The following is a 21,886-nucleotide window of genomic DNA, read 5'->3' as shown; positions in this document are numbered from 1 at the left end:
CACTGTCAGTGCGCTGCACGGTTCCTTAGATTATCGACGCACTGATCTTTCGCATTACACCGGCGAAGACGCCATCACTGCCAACGGTCGCCTCTCACCATAATTTGAGTTTTGCGGTCCCGCGACGCCGGCGGAACCGATTTGCGTACGGTCGTCCGATCTGTTTTGGTCGGATCAGACGCCGAGCGAGAACGTGACACACTATACTCAAGTGAACAGCCTGAAAAGCTGTGCTTGTCTGTAGCTTAACCGAGTTAGAGAAAGGAAAACAAGAAGCTACACCTTATATGTTCCCCCTTGTCATCAGCAGTGACCTTGGCCATAAATGTTAGTCAGCGCCTAACTGCCGGCTCGTTCAGCGGCGAGTAGGCCTAGCGCATGTACGCGCGTTTCGGGTATAGAGTTTCGGCGATTACGGAGCGCTCGTTCACAAGCTTTAGCGGTCGCATGTGGTCATCAAGTGTAGTTCTGGCAGTAGCAACCACAAATCGACGACTGCTTTCATCACAATGCTTTTGGACATTGAGCGGGAAGTGTCCATATATGTGACCCTGTCTAGCGAGCGCAGCCGGCAGTTGTCGGCGCCGCTGGTGTGGTATACCCGGCGCAGGCAGGGGACGTAGCATCCACGGCGCATCTTGCAGCGCAGCTGTAGTTGATGAACAAATAAAGGTGCAACTGATGCGAAAAGTAGGTAGTTTTGTTGTTGCTAGCTGAGCTTGCATTTTATTTTGTGCGAACGAGCAGCATACATCCAGTCATTGGAAAAGCAATGTAAAACACGCACGGGGCGCAGACGTAATCCGCGAATCGGGGCATTCCTGCGGGAGTTTTGGATTCACACACTAAATAATAAATGACGTATGCTTACGCTGAAGCACTCGCGAGTCATTTGCTGAAGGCGCAGTAGAAAAACGGAAAGTGAGACTTGGGAGTCCATCGCAATCTGCGTGCGGCTGCGGGGGAGGCGAGACGGAGACAGCGGCGACTGGGAGGCTCTTGTTCGGTACAGGCATGTAGTGAAGAGCAATCGAATCGCGTTTGGTTTTGCGACGACTGGGCTGAAGCGGTGGCAGCGGCGGCACATACTTTCGTGCGCTGGCCGTGGCTGGACAGAACATAGTCTTGCAAAAATGGTTTACCAGCCGAAAATAGTTAAGTCTGACTAACACGCGCATATAACAGCAAGTCACGAGGTAGCGATTCGTTCAAAGGTTTTGGCTGCTCCTTTAATGTCGCAAGGTATGCTCTCGCGTCAAAGTATGCCTGTTTGAGATTTACGCTTAGTTTTTTCACCCGAAGAGCGACGGCAATAGCTCAACAATCAGGAACATAACGATATCCCCTTCCAACTTTCACGGCACATGTACACGACCGAAGGAAACATTGGACAAGGGCCGTTTTATATGCGAGAGCGCTTGTTGCTAAAACATGCTAACTCTCATAACGTAAAAATAATACGCTTCTGACTGCATGCCTAAATTATACAGCATGAGCTCATCGATTTTGGCCTCCTCGGCAATCTCTAGACGAAGTCCAAAACACGTCCGAGGTTCTCTGAGATCGCATATTATAGTGAAGGCTTCTCAAAGAAAAGAGATCATGCGAATAAAATATTTTTGCTGAAGAAATAAAAAAAAAAAACCAGTGACCACCATCCACGATGCGCGCACCGCGCGCATGTGGCACCGCGAATAGCAAACAAGGGGACGTCATTTTGGACGTTGTGACGTCAGCTGCCAATGGTTGCCAGACCAGAAAGCTGAATCTGATATTAATAAATTAATTAATTTTTTAACTATATATTGCACGAAATGAGCTCAAATTTAGAGGATTTTTAACATAACATGTGAGGAGTGAAATGCAATAATCAGTTTATGCTCAGTTGTTAGCTGTCACGACAGCTTTAATGCAGCGTTGGATGTAGCCCTACATTTCGCCGCTACACTCATATTTTGTGGTCGGATGACCGCACTGACACTATGTTTCTCTATTACCCTTCTTGCAGGGCCTCGTTAAGGCGGTAACTGAATGGTGTGAAAAGTATGGAGACGTGTTCGGGTGCGTACAGCTTTTAAGCAGCTTCTTTTCATAGCGGAAGTCCCTGCATCGCTTTGTGCGCTTCAAATAATCTCTATAATCATAAAGTATCGAATGAAGCCATCCTTGACTCTTTGCAGTTTTTACAACGGTGACGTGCCCACACTGGTCAGTAAGGACCTTGAATTTCTCACCTACGTCTTCATGAAGAATTTCCAGAACTTCACGAACCGAGGAGTAAGTATAATGAACTACTTCGACTACAAAGCCCACTTCAGCTGATAGAATTTACTTGCCTTTTGCGCAAGTCCGGCCACTCTCATATTTAAGCTTTACAGCAACTGTACTTTTCCGCTACACAAATTATTGAATTGGTTTAAGAAATACTAGAAGCATATCATGGTGAAGCAGGAGCAGTCGTGTACAATCCAGGATACGCTGTTCGAAAACAATAAAACAATATAGAATGCACACAGCGGTTAACTGATAACACAAGAAAAACACAGAGCAAATGATAACATATCGCAGCTCAGTTGGGAGGTGATAAAAACTGCGAGTTCGTTGGTGGCGCACTCTAGTCTGCGATTGCCCGTAAAAAAAAAAAAAAAAAAAAAAAAAAACAATTTAAAAATTTTACATGGTTCGCGCAAGCACAGGTGATAAGACAAGACAATGCTTGTGCCAAGATGATCTGGAGAGATCTTTTTTTAAGGTGGTCATCTGGATTAGTGCTTAGTCTGGAAAAAATATAAGGGTTCAAAAGGTCAGTCGTACTTCGTTGTTTTTTTTTTCCTTCGCCTAGTTTATACAGGACAGCAAGAAGAATCATAGATGATGGTTAGCCTCGGCGCCTGTATCCATTTTATATGAAACGAGCTGCTAGGCGTTGAAAGTTTTTAAGTTTTTAATTCACTTGACGTATAGGAGTATCTTGCCACAGAGGCATATCCAAGTGTGGGTGTTTTATGTTTTTGATGTCTTGAGTTTTAATCAGTTTGGACACTGGCCCATGCAGCGCTAAAAAAACCGTGTGTATGTGTGTGCGCCCGCATGTGCGTGGTGCAAAGCATATACTCTGATTGTGCTTTGTCCAATTTAGTCTAGATGTAATTCTTAGCCTGAACTTTATAGTCGTTTACCTGTCTGACTAGGTTTTTGTTTGCTATAAAGCCATACAAGTTAATTCCCTTTGTGATGCTAAGTATAACAGTTTTCTCAGTTTTTGGTCATCGCGCATTCACTGCACCATCATTCCAACAGTTGCAATTGTTTGGTCCTGAACGTATTTTTTTTTAAATATGCCCTCATCAGTAAATAATTAAATTAAACTGTACGTTCAGTGTTTTAACACAATCGCCCTAACCGAACCTAACCCTAAGTTTAGGACAGGTAATTATAGGGCATTTAAACAAAGAAATGCATGCAAAAGAACGACCCTGGACAGGCTCTAACTTATGTATTTTTATTCGCTGCGCAGACAGACAATATATCGCAATTGGTCGATAACTCATTGTCTCTCAGTCTACTCATGCCTTGCATTCATATATTTGCTGGCTGCTCAGCTAATAAAGTTAGGTGTAGTTAGTGCCTGTCCTGCATCGTTTCTTTACGTGTATGTAATTATGTAAACGCGCAATAATTTCCTGTCCTAAACATGCATCATCTCGCCGAAATAATCGTTATCTTGAACCGAACCCTGAGGAACGTAGGCATGAACATCTAAAAAACAATAGTTACTGCCCTCAGCAGCAATACTTGTTGCACTTTGACAGATAAAAAGATAATAATGTGTAAATTTACTAGGCACACCAATCATTTTCACTTTATGGACATTTTGTCGAAGGGCTCCAAGTAATCTAGAAAAGCTATGTCAAATTGTCTCCAGTATCTATGATCTTAGAAATTTCATCGACTTACTAACTGTGCATTTGTGGAAATACTTCGTCGGAAAGCGTAATGTGCGTTGGTTGATATTTCATTCAGTTCAAGAACATTATTTTCTCTGCTAATCAATATATCTTCTAAGAGTTTTAAAACAAGATGTTAATGAGATACTGTGGTAATTATTGACCTGTAATCTTCAGGCCGTCTTACATGCAGGAATAACTCTTGAAACTTTCTACTCATGGGGTACAGTGCCAGGTTCTATGGATTGCTTGTTTAGAATTACTAAATATGGCAGTGGAAATTTAGCGGACGTGCTAAGAATCAAATTTGAAATGTCATTCAGACCTGGTGGTTTGAAGGGACCAGGAACCATAAGCAGGTTTCCAACACCTTCCCCGGTTATACTGAAAGTAACTTCACTTGCACCTGCTTGAGAGGAATGGCTGATTTCACCGCTTTTAAAAACCATGCTGTGAAAGTAGTGATCGTAGTATTCGTTATTTCTTTTCTCTCGGTGACACTGCGGTCAACCATAACTATGTTGTAGAGCTTGCGATGCCTCTTGCGTGAAAAACTGCCAGAACTTATTTGGATTCTGTGTTACAAAGCTGTCAGTTTCAGTAAAGTAATGGTTCCTGCTTTCGCGCAGTTTAGTCGCTAGATTGACTTCATGTGCACAATAAATGTGAGGTTGACTAATTTGTTTCTACGTTACTATCTAATTTTCCATTTTTACATAAATTACTTCGGTTTAAATTTAGGTGTTTGACCTGGCAACCTTTTTTCGCTTATTGGGGATGCCCCACAGGGGCATCTGCTAAGCAGATGTTTGCGTATACTGTGCGACACCACGGAATCCGAGCACCCACGCTTAGCCGTGCGTGGCATCGCCGTGTTTGGGGAAAATAGGATTCTGGTGGTTGAGCCAATGCCGAGTGTTTAGACCTTTACGGCCCCTCGGTGGAGGCAACACACCTTTTTGGCCCACGCTTGCCACAGAGGGCACCTCAGGCCTGTCCCGACCGGGGGAAATCGACAGGCTCCTTTTCCTATCCTACCTGCATCTTTCACTTTCATACTACCTTTCTCACAACTAACCTGTCCTCTCCTCTCTCCCTGTTTTTTTTTCTTCTTCCTGGTGGCTAGGGTTAACCTTGTGTGGCTAACCACCCTGCGTTACGCCATATTTTGTTATAGTCAAAGTGCACGGCTGGCGTGAATAGGACCTTTTTGCAAGCTCATGTTCCGTCCCCTTGTTGGGCTCCGTTGTGGGTGGCCGCCACCCTGGCCGAACAGGAAATATTTTTATTGCTTCTTCTCTACTGTGAAATAATCGCTCCCGAAAACGGGGCGCACTGATGAAATAACAAAGTTTTACCCAAAAACTGCCACCAATTTCCCACGCTTCAACGTAATTGATAGTGAAGAGAGCGAAAAATCTGCTAGACATCTGATTTCATCATTTGTGGTTACCAAGACAAAGTACAAAGTGAACAAGCTACCGAACAGCGACTTTCTTTTGGAAGTTTTATATATTAATCAGTTCGAGAAACTCTCGCCAATGGCATCCTCTGGAAACTGCCCAGTAACAATCGCCCAACACCCGAAAAAACTGCTCGAAGGACTAAAAGACCAGAATGTCACTAGGTTTATAGAATCAAGGTCAGATGAGATAACAAGGAGATACCGACCAGGCATATTGTCCTTATTTTCTCATCAAGCACACTACCCGAATATGTAGAGGTGGGGTACAGAAGATAAAACTAAAACCATACATAGCAAACCCACGTCGCTGTTCAAGTGTCAGAAATATGGCTATGGCTCGCAGACCTGCCGAGGCAACATGTGCAAAGTGTGCTTCACACGAGCATCCCGCAGACAACTGTCAAACTGAAACACCTAGTTGCATCAACTGTGAAGGCAGCTATGCCGCTTACTCACGCACATGCCCAACCTGGAAACAAGAAAAAGTTATTCTCACACTGAAAGTCCAAGAAACACTAACTTGCAAAAAAGCGCGCAAGAAGCTTGCCTCTTCCAAGAATCCTTCATAGTATGCTGTGACGAAACAGGTGGCGGCATCACAGCAGACTTTGACCGCTGCCCAGGCCACACGTGGTGAGCTGCAGACAGGACCCTCCCCCTCCCCCCTCAGTTGAATGGGGCTAGTGATACTCTACCGCCTTCAAAGCAGGCAGCGCGGAAGCCAGGTCAGCAGGCCTCAAGGCTTCCCCAATTTCGGTGAGGTCTAGCCCAAATATTTCTGTGCAGCATTCTGCACAATTGTCCGGAACGTCCGAGGACGCTATGGACCAGACAAATGATGATCGTCCTGGGTCGTATACATCAGAGAGGCGGAGTAGCTCTTTGGAGCGAAATAGAAAAGAAAAAACCCGAATCACCGGGCCAGAAAAAACCTAGCCTCTCCATTTTCCGTCATAAATAATGGCGTTCTTAGTCTAGAGGAACTGTAGAGGGCTTTTAATAACTGCTGCGATATAAAAGATATTATTCTTTCACTCTAACCTGTAGTACTGTGCCTAAAAGCAACCAATCTCGGTCCACAACAAGAAAACATACTGAAAAAAAAAAGGTTCTCCGCTGCGACGGAGAGCCAGCCAACAGGCTCACTGGTGGCGTTGCCATCGTAGTAAACAATAACATTGCAGCTAACGAACACAAACTTAACATTCAGTCTGATGCGGTGGCAGCCACCTTACTTTCATTCAAAACAGTGACTGTGTGCTGTGTGTACATTGAACAACACAAAACAGTAACACACCATAATTCAGAAGACCTTTTATATCAACTACCGGAGCCTTGCGTGATAGTTGATTTTAGTGAGCATTCCCCGTTTTGGGGAAGGGAGAAAAGTGATGCACGAGGACAAATTATAGGAGGTTTTACTCTATCTAACAATGTGTTTATTACACACGGGGAAACCGACTCACTGCTCTCCGAGCACGGGAAAGATGAGTGGTTTAGATCTATCATTTTGTTCACCTTCAGTTTTTAACGATTTTAAATGTGGAAGTTTTAGATAATTCACATGAGAGCGATCACCTACCACCATTAATCAGCTTATCATCACGAAACGTCATCCCAAGAAAAGCACCGCAATGGAAGCTTGATTTAGCTGACTGGGTTCTTTTTTAGACTGAAGCCAGCCAAGAATGTGTTTTCAGAAGCGCTTAGCGTAGACGAAATAAACGGAAGGTTCGCAAACTGTATAATAAACTCCACATGTTTGGCTATCCCACAATCCTCGGAAGTTGCGCGCCAAACCATAGAACTTGGTTTACACAAGAATGTCGTGATGAAAAAAAGAGACAAAATAAAGCCTAGGGAACATTCCGCAGTTTCCCACCACATGAAAACCTTATAGAATTGAAGAAGGCAAGAGCAATGGCACGCTACATCCGATTAAATGCCAAAGGCTCATGGAAAAATTAAGTATAATTCATAAACAGCTCCACCAAATCAAAAAGATTATGGGAAAAGGTTTCGAAACTAAACGGCAAATTTTCACCGTTTACAATTTAACAGTACCCGGCAACCAAATAATTCTAGTGGAACAGGCAAACATACTAGGAGACCACTTTGAAGCAGTGTCTAGATCATCCCACTACACTAGACCCTTTTTCAAATACAAAAATGTAGCTGAAAAACATCGACTTCCAACCACTGGTGGCACAAATGAACCCTATAACAACCAAATTATCCGACATGATATAGAGCACTGTCTTCCGGAAAACAGATAGCCCCAGGGCTCCACAGGATACGCTACAAAACGCAAGCCCACCTTTGCGATTCCGCTGTTGAAGCACTTTTGAAATTCTTTAATAAAATATTTATGCTGCTAAAGATACCTGAGACTTGGAAACTGGCTTTCATCGTACCATTCCTCAAACCCGGAAGCCGCCAACCTCCTGCACCAGCTACAGGCCCATAGCACTTACGAACTGCACTGACAAATCTTTTGAAAGTATATTGGACATTAGGTTGACATTCATTCTAGAATCCCGTAAAGTTTGAGACATTCATCAGTGCGGGTTTAAGAAAGCATGCTTAACAACAGACCATCTTGTCAGGCTTGAAAATGCCAAACGAGACGCATACATACATAAACAGCACTGCCTCGTCGTCGTTTTCGACATGTGGAAGGCATATGACACAAATTTGGAGGTTTGGCATTCTGCGCGACCTTACAGATCTAGATATACGTGGCAACATGTTGAACTGCCTATAGGATTTCCTTTCAAATGGTTCATTCATTGTACGCTTCGGCTCAACCCTCTCAAAGACCTTCACGAAAGAAAACGGAGTACCACAAGGATTTATTTTAAGTACTATACTCTGTTTGCTGTAAAATGAATTCAATATACAAAATAATCCCAAAATCCATCATGTATTCAATTTATGTTGATGATATCCAGATAGCGTGCACATCATTCAGCATATCAGCATGCGAGCGGCAAATACAGTTGGCAATGTATAGATTAGTCACATGTGCAGACAAAAATGGATTCCACTTTTCCCCACAGAAATCAATGGCTGTTCTGTTCTCACTCAAACGAGGCTCGCATACCAACCCTCACTTACACCTAAAATAATCTGTACTACCTATCATTGATACACTCTCTCATGAACTGTCGTCATTCAATGAACTCTCACATGATGCAAACACAGACATCGAAATTTTATGGCAACGGTTCAAATCAGTTGTGTCACATTGCATCGCTAACTACGTCCCATTGAAGATTAAGAAAACGCACAAACACAACCCCTGGATAACTCGAACCGTTATCCACGCAAAAAGAAAAGTTCGCCGGCTCAGAAGAAACCAAAAACGCCATCCGTCGCAATGCACAGTACAAAAATTAACTTCCGCCATTGACAACTTGAAACCAAAGATTAAGAGAGCAAAATCATACTACTTTACAAAAACACTTCCCAATTTTCTGAAGAATGCTCCCCAAAAATTCGGGCGTTATTTAAACCCTAAAAAACGAGATGAAAGACAAACATCTACCGAAGGTAACAAACATACTGCGATTACTCTAAACAACTACTTCTGCTCCATTTTTACAAGTGATAATGGAAAACTTCCCACAATGAACTCTAGCACAGGTATGAAAATGAAAGCTATAATTATAACAGAAACTGGAGTATTAAATCTATTACTAAATTTAGACACTAAGAAAGGACCAGGGCCAGATAACATTCCTAGCATATTTCTGCATCGATATGCTGAATGGGTGGCCAAATTCCTTGTTCTACTCTTTAACAAATGATTATCCACTTGCACCCTTCCCAGGGAATGGAAATCAGCAAAAATAACCCCAGTACACAAATCGGGAAATAAATCTGACCCCTCGAATTTCAGACCAATATCATTAACCAGCACAGTATGCAAGCTACTAGAGCATATTATCTTCAAACACATAAATGCCTTCCTAGAAGTAAATGATATTTTAACCCCCTGCCAACATGGTTTTCGTAAGGGCCTTTCCACCATTACTCAGTTAATTGAATTAACACATGATATATCCTTGAGCATTGATAACCAGAAACAAATAGACCTCATATTTCTAGACTTTTCGAAAGCGTTTGACCGCGTATCACACACAAAACTTCTGGTAAAACTCGAGCTAACTTTGGGAACTGGTCCTGTTCTAGATTGGATTAAAAATTATCTTAGTAATCGCACACAATTTGTTGAAATTAACGAGAAATCCGCTTTAACTACTGTTTCATCAGGTGTACCCCAAGGAATTGTCCTAGCTCCAGTATTATTCTTAATTTTTATAAATGACTTACCAGCTTACGCTTCACATAATATTAAACTTTTTGCTGATGATTGCGTTCTTTATCAGGAAATTAACTCCATTGATTATCATCTAACCTTAAACAACGCCATAACAGCAGTATACCAGTGGTGCCAGGACTGGCAAATGAATATCAATTTTAAAAAGTCTGTTCTTTTATCTATAACAAGAAAAAAGCATTCAGCAGCATTTCAGTACACCCTTAACAACATTCCCCTTGGATCTGTTCATGAGCACAAGTATCTTGGTGTGACGCTAACTTCTGGCTTCCGGTGGAACTCTCACGTTAACATCACGTCAACCGCCCTAAAACAGCTATTCTTTATTAACAGGCGCCTTAAACTAGCACCACCTGAAACAAAGTTACTTCAAATAAAACACTTATCAGACCGGTACTAGAGTACGCTAATACCGTTTGGTTCCCGTTTACTAAACAGCTCATTAAAAAACTGGAGGCAGTACAAAGAAAGGCACTAAGATTTATATACAATAAACACTCCATTACAGACTCACCAACAGAATTACTTAAACTTGCAGATACTAACCTTAGAAAACAGAGCCTATCTTGCAAGACTTAAAATCATATACCAGATAATACACAATCAACTAAAACTGCCTATTACAAAGTACATGCCGACGTCCTCGAACAGATTAACCCGTTATAACCTTACGCATACATTAGGCGCATTCTCATTTCATACTGATATTATTAGATACTCATTTTTTTCAAGGGCAACACGAGAATGGAACATTCTGCACACGCGCATTACTAACACCACGTCCTTAGCTGAGTTTTGTTCCCTTGTTGCAGATGAATTACACCCATTGCAGTAACAATTGTATTCCTTATTTTTATGCTTCCTTGTTATCTTGGTATTTTTACTTGCCTGTGGTGCCTGAGTCAAGTTGTGAATTCATTATAGTCGATTTTCTGTTTTTTAGTATTTTAAACCTTGATTGTGCCTTGACTGTCAATTACAACTAATACTGATCCCCTCGCTGTATCATCCGTAATCATGTAATTAATATAAGTGATATTATCTGTGTTATTCGATTGTTGTAAGCTGCCTGTAACTCTACACCATGTATTATTGTGTATGCTTTTTATGCTTTAGTATAACATGCTCACAGCCCTTCCTGTTACAATCCCTGGTGGGATTCACAGTATCAAATAAAAAAAAAATAAAAAAAAATTAAAAAAGAAGCAAACATAAATTTCTGGGCATTATTTTTGATAAAAAGCTAACACTTCTACCGCAAATAAATGCCTTCAAAAAGAAAGCATCCCAATCGCTAAACATACTTAAAGTACTATCACGAAAGCACTGGGGGCCCGACACGACATGTATTCTGCACATTACCGCACTGTAGAGCAATACACCTTCGATTATGTAAGCATAATGTACGGGTCAGCAAGACCCTGTTATCTGAAACGCCTGGATTCTGTTCACAACTTGGGGTTGCGTCTTTCAACTGGTGCATACAGAACATCATCTGTAGATAGTCTGTACGTTGAAGCGGACAAACCACCTCTCTCAGACAGAAGAGCAATGCTTACTTCCATATAGCACTCAAAATAAGGTCCATACCAGATCACCTCTGTTACCCTATAGTCACAAAGTGCCCATCGAAAAACATTTTTCCAAAACAAACCCCGAGCAATCAGACCAATAATTCTTTGTTTTGAACAGATATATAAGGAATTGAACGCAGTCGATTCACTTCAAATATTGCCCGCAGACCTAACCCAATGGCTCCTTGGTATCATTTTCCCACTGTGGCAACTTCCCATTAACACACCTTAGTAAGAAACAAATACCACACGAACTCATACTGCAAGAATTCTTCGCACTAAATGAAAGATACAAACATTGCCCAGCATTCAATACCGATGGGTCTAAACACCACTTTACGTAGGAAGTTCAGTAATACAAGAAACATGGAACCAAATAGTCCGGTTGCCCGAATACTCTTCAATATTCACAGCTGAATGCTATGCAGTTTCATTGGCAGAGAGAGAGACAAACAATTATCAGCAGGCGTGAAATATTCAGCCCTAGGTGGGCAGCCTCCTCAGTCCAAAAGCCGTGGACCCGAGCCATCTCCCGAGTCCGGTTGACCAGACTACGCTGATCCTCCAGGCTGCGGCTTGACAGCTGAGTCTCCCACTGCTGTTCGGTTATGGCCATGGTGGTTATTGTACCATTTGGTCCCTTGCATCCCCACACCATATGTTGTAGGTTGTTTGGTTGGTTGACAAATGTACATTCATATCTGTAGGTGGTGGGCGAGATTCTGTGTAGTAAGCTGCCGTGGACGTGGCCGTTGGTTTATACCGTTCTATCAGTGTAATTAATGCACTACGTCACAAAACTGCTACACAATCTTTAAGTGGAAACATTATACATGACGTAACAGCTGCAGAATTACATGGACAGTAAATAAAATTATGTGGGTATCAAGCGATGTTAGGATCATTGACAATGAGAAAGCTGATGCGTGTGCCACATCAGCCTGTAATTCTAAAATACAGCAAGTTAACATACGACATAGAAATCTCTTCAAATTCATTAAGAGAAAACTAGGAGTCAGATGGGCAGGCTTCATGGAAAAATGAAAAACGAACTACATCTTGTCAAACCAGTCATCGAGGAGTGGAAATCATGCTGTCGTAAGAAACACATTATTCAAGTTAATTTGTCGCCTTATTGCCGGACACCCAAACTTAACACATACCTTCATTCTTAAGAAGACAAACGTCTATGTGAGGGATGCGGAGAGAAACTAACAATACATTACATCTTTTGTGCACTAAGCTTGAGAAATTAAGGAAAAAATATTTTGCACGTTTTTACAATGAACAAATCATGTTTAATCCTAACCTGCTTTTGGGAGAAGATGCACTGGTCACAACTTCTCATGTTTCGACTTTCTAAAAGAGGCACGGCTCCTAAGCAAGCTTTATCATTCTTACCTATAAAATAAAAACATACCTTGCTCTGGTGCATGATAGCCTGAGTTGCTTGTGCCCAAAAAAACCCAACACAACAACACAGCTTGCCGTGGATGACGCTTCGCATACAATAATGGCAAATAGAAAAGAAACTTCTTTAAACTGTGTTAGAATCGTTGGAATCATATGTGTACAACGAATCTTCTAGGTAATGAATAATGTTAGTATGGTCAGCTAAAGCGAAGTTTTTACAGTGACGTGCTCCTCGGAACTAGGTGTCGAAAATCTTGCAAGAAGGCAACTGAAAGACACCCATTTACGATCTCAAATTTGTTTATGTATATCTGTGCTGTACTTGAAGTTACACGCGCGGGTGAATGGACTATCTAGGTTAGGTCAAACGCAGGGCGCATATCCAACAGACCCTCTCCACTATTACGTCACTGGTACCGGTATCCATTGTACCCCAATTAATATGCAGAAAATTAACGTCGCCAGCGATTACAAATCTGCGTTTTATTGCGAAAACAATACTACTTACTCTAGGTTTCGAGTCTTCAACGTTGCGCGACAGGTAGCCACGTCTTACTTTCGTGAAGCTGTGACGTCACACTAAACGTGACACTAAAGTGAGAGCTGGGCTACCAACTCACGCGGTCGGCGTAGCGCGGTCGCAGCCGCGGCGCAGCGCGTGACGTCACACCCCACGTGACACAAAAGCGAGCGATGGGCTGGCAGGAGCTGCCAACTTGGGTCTCTCATTTCACATGGGACGGTTATATCAGATTCAGCCTGCTAGGACCCTGGCATTCACGTTACCCCTATAGGCCACAAAGGCACATTCATACGGCTTGGTTAAAGCGGGGCTTTATATGTGGACAGAGGAAGATGAAAAAGAGAAGAAGAACGCTCGGTCACCCGCAGCTAATGCTTTCGCTCAATATTTTGTTCAGCAGCGTTGAACCCTTGTAATTCTTTAAAAGCACTTAGACAGACGGTATACGAAATTTCAAAACGTATCAACTTCTGAAACCACATTTTTGCGATCGTCACCAAATGAGGTATCGCGTGCAAAGAAATGCTACACTTAAACAGAACAGGAACGTCACCACCCTTTGATCCTCGATCGTTACAGTAGCAAGTACACGAAGGCTGAAAAATTACAAACTCAGGAATATCAAAAGAAGCCACGTCTGGCTATGGTGACAATACGATGGTTACAAGATAATACGATATGCTCGACGGGTTCTTGCTTATTGCATACGCTTTGTGCATTCTAGCGCATCACACAAACAACTAAAATTTTCAGAAATGTCGACATCATGATGGTAATTTTGTTGGCCATCTTCGCCACGCAGCTGTTTTCTGCAGTTTTTGTTTAGTTCGTCCCAAATGTATACTTGATCATTTATCACAATTTTTATCATGCACTAACTTCGTTTCCGTTCCAAGCCGTTATTCTGCTCTGGTGGACTTCCATAACTTTTTCCTTTTTTGTTTAGTGGCATATAATAAATATTTGTGTGAATATTATACACCTTTGCGCTTATAATAGTTCTTGAAAATGGCTACTTTTTCGTTGTAATTGCGTACTAAAAGAAATGTTGGCCGATGTAGGTTATCATGCGCATTGCCAAACCGACGAATGCGCGCGACTGTTCTAACCATTGTACCATGCTTCTCAAAGCACACTTATTTAATGACTTTTTCTTCAGAGTCTGACCATGTTTTATGAGGCAATGTTTGAATTCCAGACATCACCGTGCGTTTCTTCGAGCGCCATCCTCTAATTTTATTTTTCTTGTTCAGCTACAGTTGTTTTCAGACGCAGTTTTTGACATTTCCCTCGCTTCCTCTTGATATGTTCAGGACATCTATCAGTTTGGGCAGTGTATAAGTTGATCTATCTAAGCATCTCACCCCTAGCATTATTATGTTTTTATTTCCTCCAATTCTGATAAGATGTGCTTTAATGCTTGCTCCTTTTATTTTGGTTTTGATCCGGAATAGTTTCTTTATCCCCCACAACGCTAAAAGTACACCAGCAATCAGCTGCAACGTTGAACCACCTTTCAGGTCACAGGTCAGATTCTATAGATGGATGGATAAAATTATTTATTGGTTCCAAAGGCTATTAGGCGATGATGTGTGGATCTCCAAGTCCGGCAGTCCATTGACCTTCAGAGCTGCGTCAGTCCGGTTTCACCGTCGTCGCTGGCCTTGTGGGTCATCCGTGCACAAAATGATGGCCTCCTATTGCTCTTTAGAGTGGTTGCGGTTCGGGTCTACCTTGGGTGTGTTCTGGCATTTCCATATCATGTGGTATATGTCTACGATTCGGCTGCTCGTCTTACTATGTGGGCTGTATAGCGTGGGATAGCATTTGATGCAATTTTTTACATGCGGGGAGTGTTTTTGTATGCGCCGAAACGTATGCTCCTCGGCTTTAGTGTTTTGTGAGATGGCGGGCAGTTTTCCAGCCCTTTTGTGTAGAGCTAGTCGCTCCCCGTACAGCACTGGGCTGGCATTGATTGCGTCCGAATTCCTATCATGCCGTGAGTGTGGGGCTATGCGACCGGGGGAGGGGGGGGGGGGGGTTGTTCGGAAGTGTTCGGGCATGTCTTATTTGCGGCATACCTGATTACCTCCCTTTATGTTCGGTTTCAAATGCCCCGGGAACCGCATCACGAAGGCAAGAAATGGCGGTAGTCACATCATGATTTTGTGATGTTTTTGTTCCTGCCTTCAGGAGACTGCAGCAGGCGTTTTGCGAGTCAGTGAGGACACCTTCTTTGTAGTTTTGGGTTACGACGTGTGCTATCGCAGCTTCTTCGGTATAGTTCGGGTCCGCGGCCTTGATCGAGGCACATTTAATGAGGTCTCCATTTGGGGTCACTACCCATTTATAGGACCTGCTGTATCCATGTACAGAGTACTTTGTTCTTCCATGCTATGCCTGTTGAACTGCGGCTCTTGCTGAGTCTGGTATGGCCAATTGCCGCCTTGTATGCTTTTTTGGCCAAGAGTTCCAGCCGGTTTACTTCGTTCTTGTTTATGTTGAGGAAGGCTGTACCGCACAGGGTTCTCGAGATTACGAATCCTGCACCAGCCTGATTGCGTCGTTTTCGCGATTGCCGTGATGTTTGTTTCTGATCCTGCGGATAATTCTTAAAATTTGGTCAGTCATGTTTTACAGTTTCTTTCCTGTGATACCATTGCCTCTTCTCTGTCGGATGTATTGGCACAGCACCTTGATTTCTGGTGGTTTCTGGACTTTTTTCCGTTTCCTTGGACTGTCGCGTTCGGAGCTACCAGTTCTCGTGCTTTCTAGAGGATTAGAAGTCCCGGCTTCTACGAGGCGAACTCGAGCCCTCTGTCCCCCCCCCCCCCCTTCCTTGTCACAGTACCATCGCATTAACACTGCCTTTCGGAGGTTCGCTTTGGGTCCAGTCTTGTCCTTCAACTTGTTCCAGATAGTGATGTTGTGTGCGCACGTCAAGTTTTAAGGCGTAAGCCTTTAATGCCTCATCGTTCGTAGTGAACAAGTGTCTGCGTTTTGCGGCGGAACCGGAAGTCGACCAAAAACAAACTAACATCAATGAGGCCCAACTAATGATTAATAGTGGTAGTGGCAGTAATAATAAACCTACCAACCAAATTTGACAACAAAGCAATGATTCGTTAATTAATTATCGATAATTAATCACATTGGACATCAAAATGGTGCCGACGTCTATATAGTCGATAGGAAGTGATGTCACGGTCGGCGACTGAGTAATAGCGACGGCTGCTACTGGGTGCCGGGGCCAGTTTCCGCCACCGCCGTGCGGTGTGACAGGTGGCGGAGCAAGATGATTGATGGTAAAATATTTAGGGGAATCCCCCAAGGTTGAGTAGATTTCTAATAAGGGAGTAATTACCCCCTAATTAGGTTACTAAGTATTACTTCCTTACTTAAGATGATTGATGGTTGTACCAGGTGCGCACCGACGGAATTACTCTGACGTCGCTCCTGTCGACGTGTGATTGCGGCGCCTGCCACGGGGTAGCGCAACTATAGTCAGCGCAGCAGCTGCGCGACGTGACAAGGGGAGGGGGGCGAGATGATTGATGATTGAAGTCAGCGCCCGCCGATAGGAGTATTTAACAATGCACTTGCTTTTTCAGTAGTCTGCCTGATGCAAGCGTGGGCTTTCGCCTCTCCACACTTTAGACAGTCAAAGTGTTCCAGAAGAGGGCAAATATGGGCTGGTTGGTACATGCTTAAGAATCGAGTAAAACAGCGCTAGGGGAGACGAAACACGTGAGCGATAGACACATGCGCTGACTAGCAACCAAATGATTTATTGTTGCCTGTGAGGCAGCAGTATAAAAGAAAAATGACAAGAGGAAAGAACACAAAAAAGGAATCCGCGCAACCACATTACCACATGAAAAAAACCAAGTCACTGATTCAGATAGTCATATTCCTTAGGGTATAACGTCATCGACGGGCTGCTGATGCAGGTGCCTCCTAACATGCAGGTGCCTCTACAGGCAACAATAAATCGTTTGGTTGCTAGTCAGCGCATGTGTCTGTCGTTCACGTGTTTCGTCTCCCCTAGCGCTGTTTTACTCGATTCTTAAGTCAAAGTGTCCCCTGAATATTTTATTCCCTAAATCGCCGAGAGTTTGGCTGGTAGTTCTTTCATGGCCGATTATACAGGTAGGGACAGAACACAATCCCTTGTATCATTCCGAGGGTCCAGGGTTATTAGATACACGTACTTCCTCCCAAGTTATAGCAGACTTTCTGGAATTGAGAACATCTTGTACATAGTTGTACGTTCTGATTCCGCAACTGGAATTTGATAGAGTTCAGAATATTTTTGTCTTTGAAAAAATTATCGAATGCCTCTTTCATACCTAGTGTGAAAATTTCTCTGAAAAGTTTTTCTTTGGCTCTTCTAATATGCCCTTACACAGCTTAAGAAAGGTGAGGTCGAAAGCAGAATTGAATGTTTAGCTAGCATGTCATTTTGTTCCAGACGTTTCGTTCTTCTCGCGTTTACCACTCTTTCAGTCGATTATCTCAAGCACGAGGTCACGAATATTGGTCTGATTTTATTGACAAGGCTTATTGGGTTTCGGAAGAAAGTGAACTTTTGTCCTTTTCCATGATTCTGGAATCTTTTTTGTAGTCCAATGCTTTATATTGAAGTACTCAATTAGGCGATATGTGCGTCATTGAGGTTGTATATGCTCTGCCCATGACACTCTAGCCCGCTGGCGCATTTTTTCCGCATTGCCGCAATCTCCACCTTGACTGCTTCTATGATTTAAGTGAAGCCTATCTGCAAGTTTGATTCTCCTTGGTGCTCCTGGAAGTACAGAGGGTCTAGCCATATATATATACTCGCCTCAGGGTGTAATGTATGTTCTGGTTCGTCCCTGGGGTCGTCGAGTGTATGGTCTAGGTGATCTTGTCGCATGTTTGGAACCTGTTGTTGTTTGAATCTATCAGAACTGTGAAGAGCCTCCACGATTTAGCAACTCCAAATTAACCTTGTAGCCAATCGCATAGCGAGTGTCAGTTTTTTCTCGCCAGCTTCACGGCGTAAGTTTTGGCTTTTCTGTTAAATTCTTCAATTTTTACTCGGAGCTTTCTATTATGTCGCTGATGCTTCCACCGTTTTGTCAGTGTGCGTCTCCGTTCCCATAGGTGGAGGAGGTGGGGTTCTATTGCAGTGTAGTCTTCTATGGATTGTGTTTTTACTGTGTGCGCACTGACGCTTTCCATGTTGTTTCTGACCCATTCCTCGATGTTTTCAATATGGTAGGGGTTGGCACTTCTCTTCTTTCTCCACTTGTCCCATTCCGTGACTTTAACGAAGCAAATTTAGCGTTTGCACTTCGTTGTTCCAAGCTCAGCCTCTGGGATGATATGGTCGCTTCCCTAGTGTTCTGTCTTTATCCTCTTCGAGTCATTCGTGTTTTTCACGAACGTCCGGTGGGGGCACGTGTCCCCGCACATACTCTTTCCTAGCCTCACGAGGGTCATTGTGTCCCTTAGTAGAGTGAGGTATTCCCTGGGACATTGTAGTTCAAGGTTTTTGTCTTTCGAAGGTGATGAAGTGTACGCCCATGCGAGGTACGGTACGTTGAAGTTTCATCCTATCAGAATGGGTTCTCTCCTGGCCTCTTCTAAGAATTTCTTTATCAACTGTTGGAGCATGAAATATTTTTCTCATGAAGACCGTAGATGTTGAGTAGATGTTGGAATTTTGCCGTTTTTGCACCTATCCCAACAATGACTTTCCCAGACCAACAACTCAATGTGCGGCTCCGGTGTGTTACCGTTGCGATCATCGTGAGCAAATTTCCTGGTACTGCCAGCGTCGTGAGCAACATGACGCAAGTCCCTGTGGTGAACCTACGGTAGCATTCACTTACTATCAGCCTGGAATCCACCTTGTTCCCTGCAGCTGCGACAAGGAACACTCCGAAACGACTGACCCTCTTCCGATCGCAGTTCCACACCACCTATTCAGAGGCACCGTTCACCTTAGCCCCGCCGCCTGTGTGTCGCCGCTTACGAAAACCTAACTGCTGCGACCTATGGAGGTAACGTTGCGGAACAATCTGCTTGTCAGCCCGCGTATCTCCGCTCTCCACCTCTTCATCTTCATCGCACTGTTTGTGAGCGCCAAGAATCAATATGCATATTTGGCTCTCCTCTTCTGAGAGGTAGGAGCCTCTCGTAGCCATCTGCTATCTCTTCTGAAAGGTCGCACAGGACTGCCGTGTGATGTTCTCGGAGAATATAGCGGTTAGTTTCATCTTGTTGATACGTGTTGTATACTTTCTCTTAATTATTTTTTCGGTGTACTTGTATGAGTGTTACTGCCGGAAAGTCCGGTTCATGTGACCGCAGAAGGTTCAAGACCCTGATTCCGTTTAACCCCCCGGCAGTTCTATTGCCACACTGTTACTATATTCCGGAAAGATATTTTTATTCTCTGTTCGAATGATTGTCCGCGTTTCTTATAGAGGTGCGAGCGCACTTACTTTTGTGTCCGTTATCTTCGTCTTTTTTTTTTTTTACTGAGATTCCCGTTTCCGCGCATCGTCTGCTCTAGTTGATTTGCACCTGCATCGCCTCAATTTGGCTCGCCACTTGCTGCAACGAGCTTGTGCTTTCTCTTTAATATTTTTTACTTCTTGAAATATTTGTGTGTATACCTCTTCCATAGCGTGTGGGTTTGAAGTCTGCTTATTGTGGTGGTTGTAGGTTGTTGTTGTGTGGGGTTTGTTCCCGATAACCATTCAACGATACGGCTTAAGTGCCGTATCGTTGAATGGCTTTCATTGTCTTCTTCGCTGTTGTTAGACAGGCACGCGGCTATTATTAATCGCTTGACCTTGGGGCGGCCGCGTTATCTCCGCTGCCCTGCGAGCTTGAAGGAGAGAAGTATGCGCCGTTTAGCGCTGTTCGATTGCCTAACCGCATTGGGAAGCCTGGGGTGGCATCTATGGTACACCTGTAGCATCTTCCGACGTTGACACAATGACGTATATAAGATGGCACTGTTCCACGGTCGTCAAGTTTTACAAGTCCACAGCGCACATCCGGTTAGTCTAATGCCGTAATTACTTTACAAATGCGTCAAACAGCGCCTATACAATCAGTGAATCATAGGTAGACATGACATCCTTTCGGCCACTGCAGTGGCCTCGTTTAACTAATTTCCTCGCTTATGCAGGGCTTGCGGAATTGCGTTCAAGGTTCTCCCAACAGGGTTGGCAGGGGATTTTCTGTCCGCCTCTTCAACAACCCAGCGACCACTACCAACTTCTCGGGCTCAGGTTTGCCATACTGGGGGTAACTTTCTGTTACGGTTATGTAGCCCCTTACGGTGTTCCAGACGCTCCAGAATGCATCACTGGCCTTTTAGTTGCATTTCGAGATGGCGTCACACCGCACTCGTGGCTAGTACTCATAAGTTTCTCTGGCATACAAATTTTTCCTCCCCTTCTTGAGTAACTGAAAATTTCTGGTTTGAACTGTCATGGTGGTGCAGTGGTTAGAGCGCTCGACTTCTGTGTTCTAGAATGTCCGAAATAACTCCTGTACTTTGAACTCTTGTATGTCTTCCACACTGAAATATCATTGAAGTGTGTTCCTACCGGCCGGCTTCAAGCCCAGATACTCTGACTCAATAGCCAAGCGTCTTACCCACTGTGCCATCGGGGCGCCTGTTTTCTTTTTTTTATGACCAGGTAAAAGTAGGATAAATTATAAGCCAGCAGAAGCATGTGACGCGGCGACTCGCAGGTGGCGCCACAAAGTTATGACCTCCGCGATCAGGCGCGCCATTGCACCGAAGTAGATCTCGGTTCAGTTCAGTTCAATTCAGTCCAGTTCAGTCGTTCAGTCGTGTCCGACTCTTCGTGACCCTATGGACCATGTCACGCCACGCTTTCCGGTCTCTCACTATCTTCCTAAAATCACATAACTTCATCTGCAGTGCCTCGAGGATGCCATCTAACCATCGCGTTCGCTGCCTACCCCTACTCTGGCGACCCTCAACCTTTCCCAACATCAAATCTTTCTCCAGCGACTCCTCTCTTCTCATCAGATGACCAAAGTAGCTGAGCTTTAACTTTACAATTTGACCCTCCAGTGAGCAGTCACTGTTTATGGTCGACAATATCGACTGATTTGATCTTCTGGCCGTCCAAGGAACTCTTAAGATTCTCTGCCAGCACCACAATTCAAACGCGTCAATTCTTCGGCGGTCAGCCTTCTTCTCAGTCCAACTCTCGCATCCATACATCACAACTGGAAAGACCATAGCACGAGTTATACGGATCTTGATTGGCAGACTAATGTCTCTGCTTTTTACTAGGCGGTCAAGGCTAACCATCGCTCTCTTTCCCAGAAGCAGGCGTCTCTTAATTTTATGGATGCAGTCTCCTTCCGAGGTAATTTTGGTGCCCAAGAAGAGAAAATCTGTCACAGCTTCCACTTCTTGTCCATTGATGCTCCAGGACTTGATAGGGCAAGACACCATGATCTTTGTCTTTTTAATGTTCAGTTTAAGCCCAAACTTCTCACTCTCTTCTTGTACGCGCATCAGAAGTCTCTTGAGTTCCTCTTCACTTTCTGCCATTAAAGTGGTATCATCCGCATATCTAA

At 43.7% G+C, this 21,886-nt stretch overlaps 1 protein-coding gene across 1 annotated transcript in view; it reads left to right on the top strand.

Moving 5' to 3' along the window:
* LOC146188140 (cytochrome P450 3A8-like) overlaps positions 1–21,886 on the top strand; it is an 83,876-nt gene that overhangs the window by 24,959 nt on the left and 37,031 nt on the right. Inside the window, exons 4-5 of the mRNA XM_084603664.1 lie at positions 2,009–2,061; positions 2,181–2,277. Of these exons, the coding sequence (XP_084459790.1) occupies positions 2,009–2,061; positions 2,181–2,277 (150 nt within the window). The remainder of the gene's footprint in view (positions 1–2,008; positions 2,062–2,180; positions 2,278–21,886) is intronic.

Source organism: Amblyomma maculatum, chromosome 5 (genome assembly GCF_055883805.1).
Source record: "Amblyomma maculatum isolate TAMU_Amacu chromosome 5, ASM5588380v1, whole genome shotgun sequence".
NCBI lineage: Eukaryota > Metazoa > Arthropoda > Arachnida > Ixodida > Ixodidae > Amblyomma > Amblyomma maculatum.
Note: the sequence above shows the minus strand (reverse complement) of the source record. Positions and strands in the feature narration are given on the sequence as shown.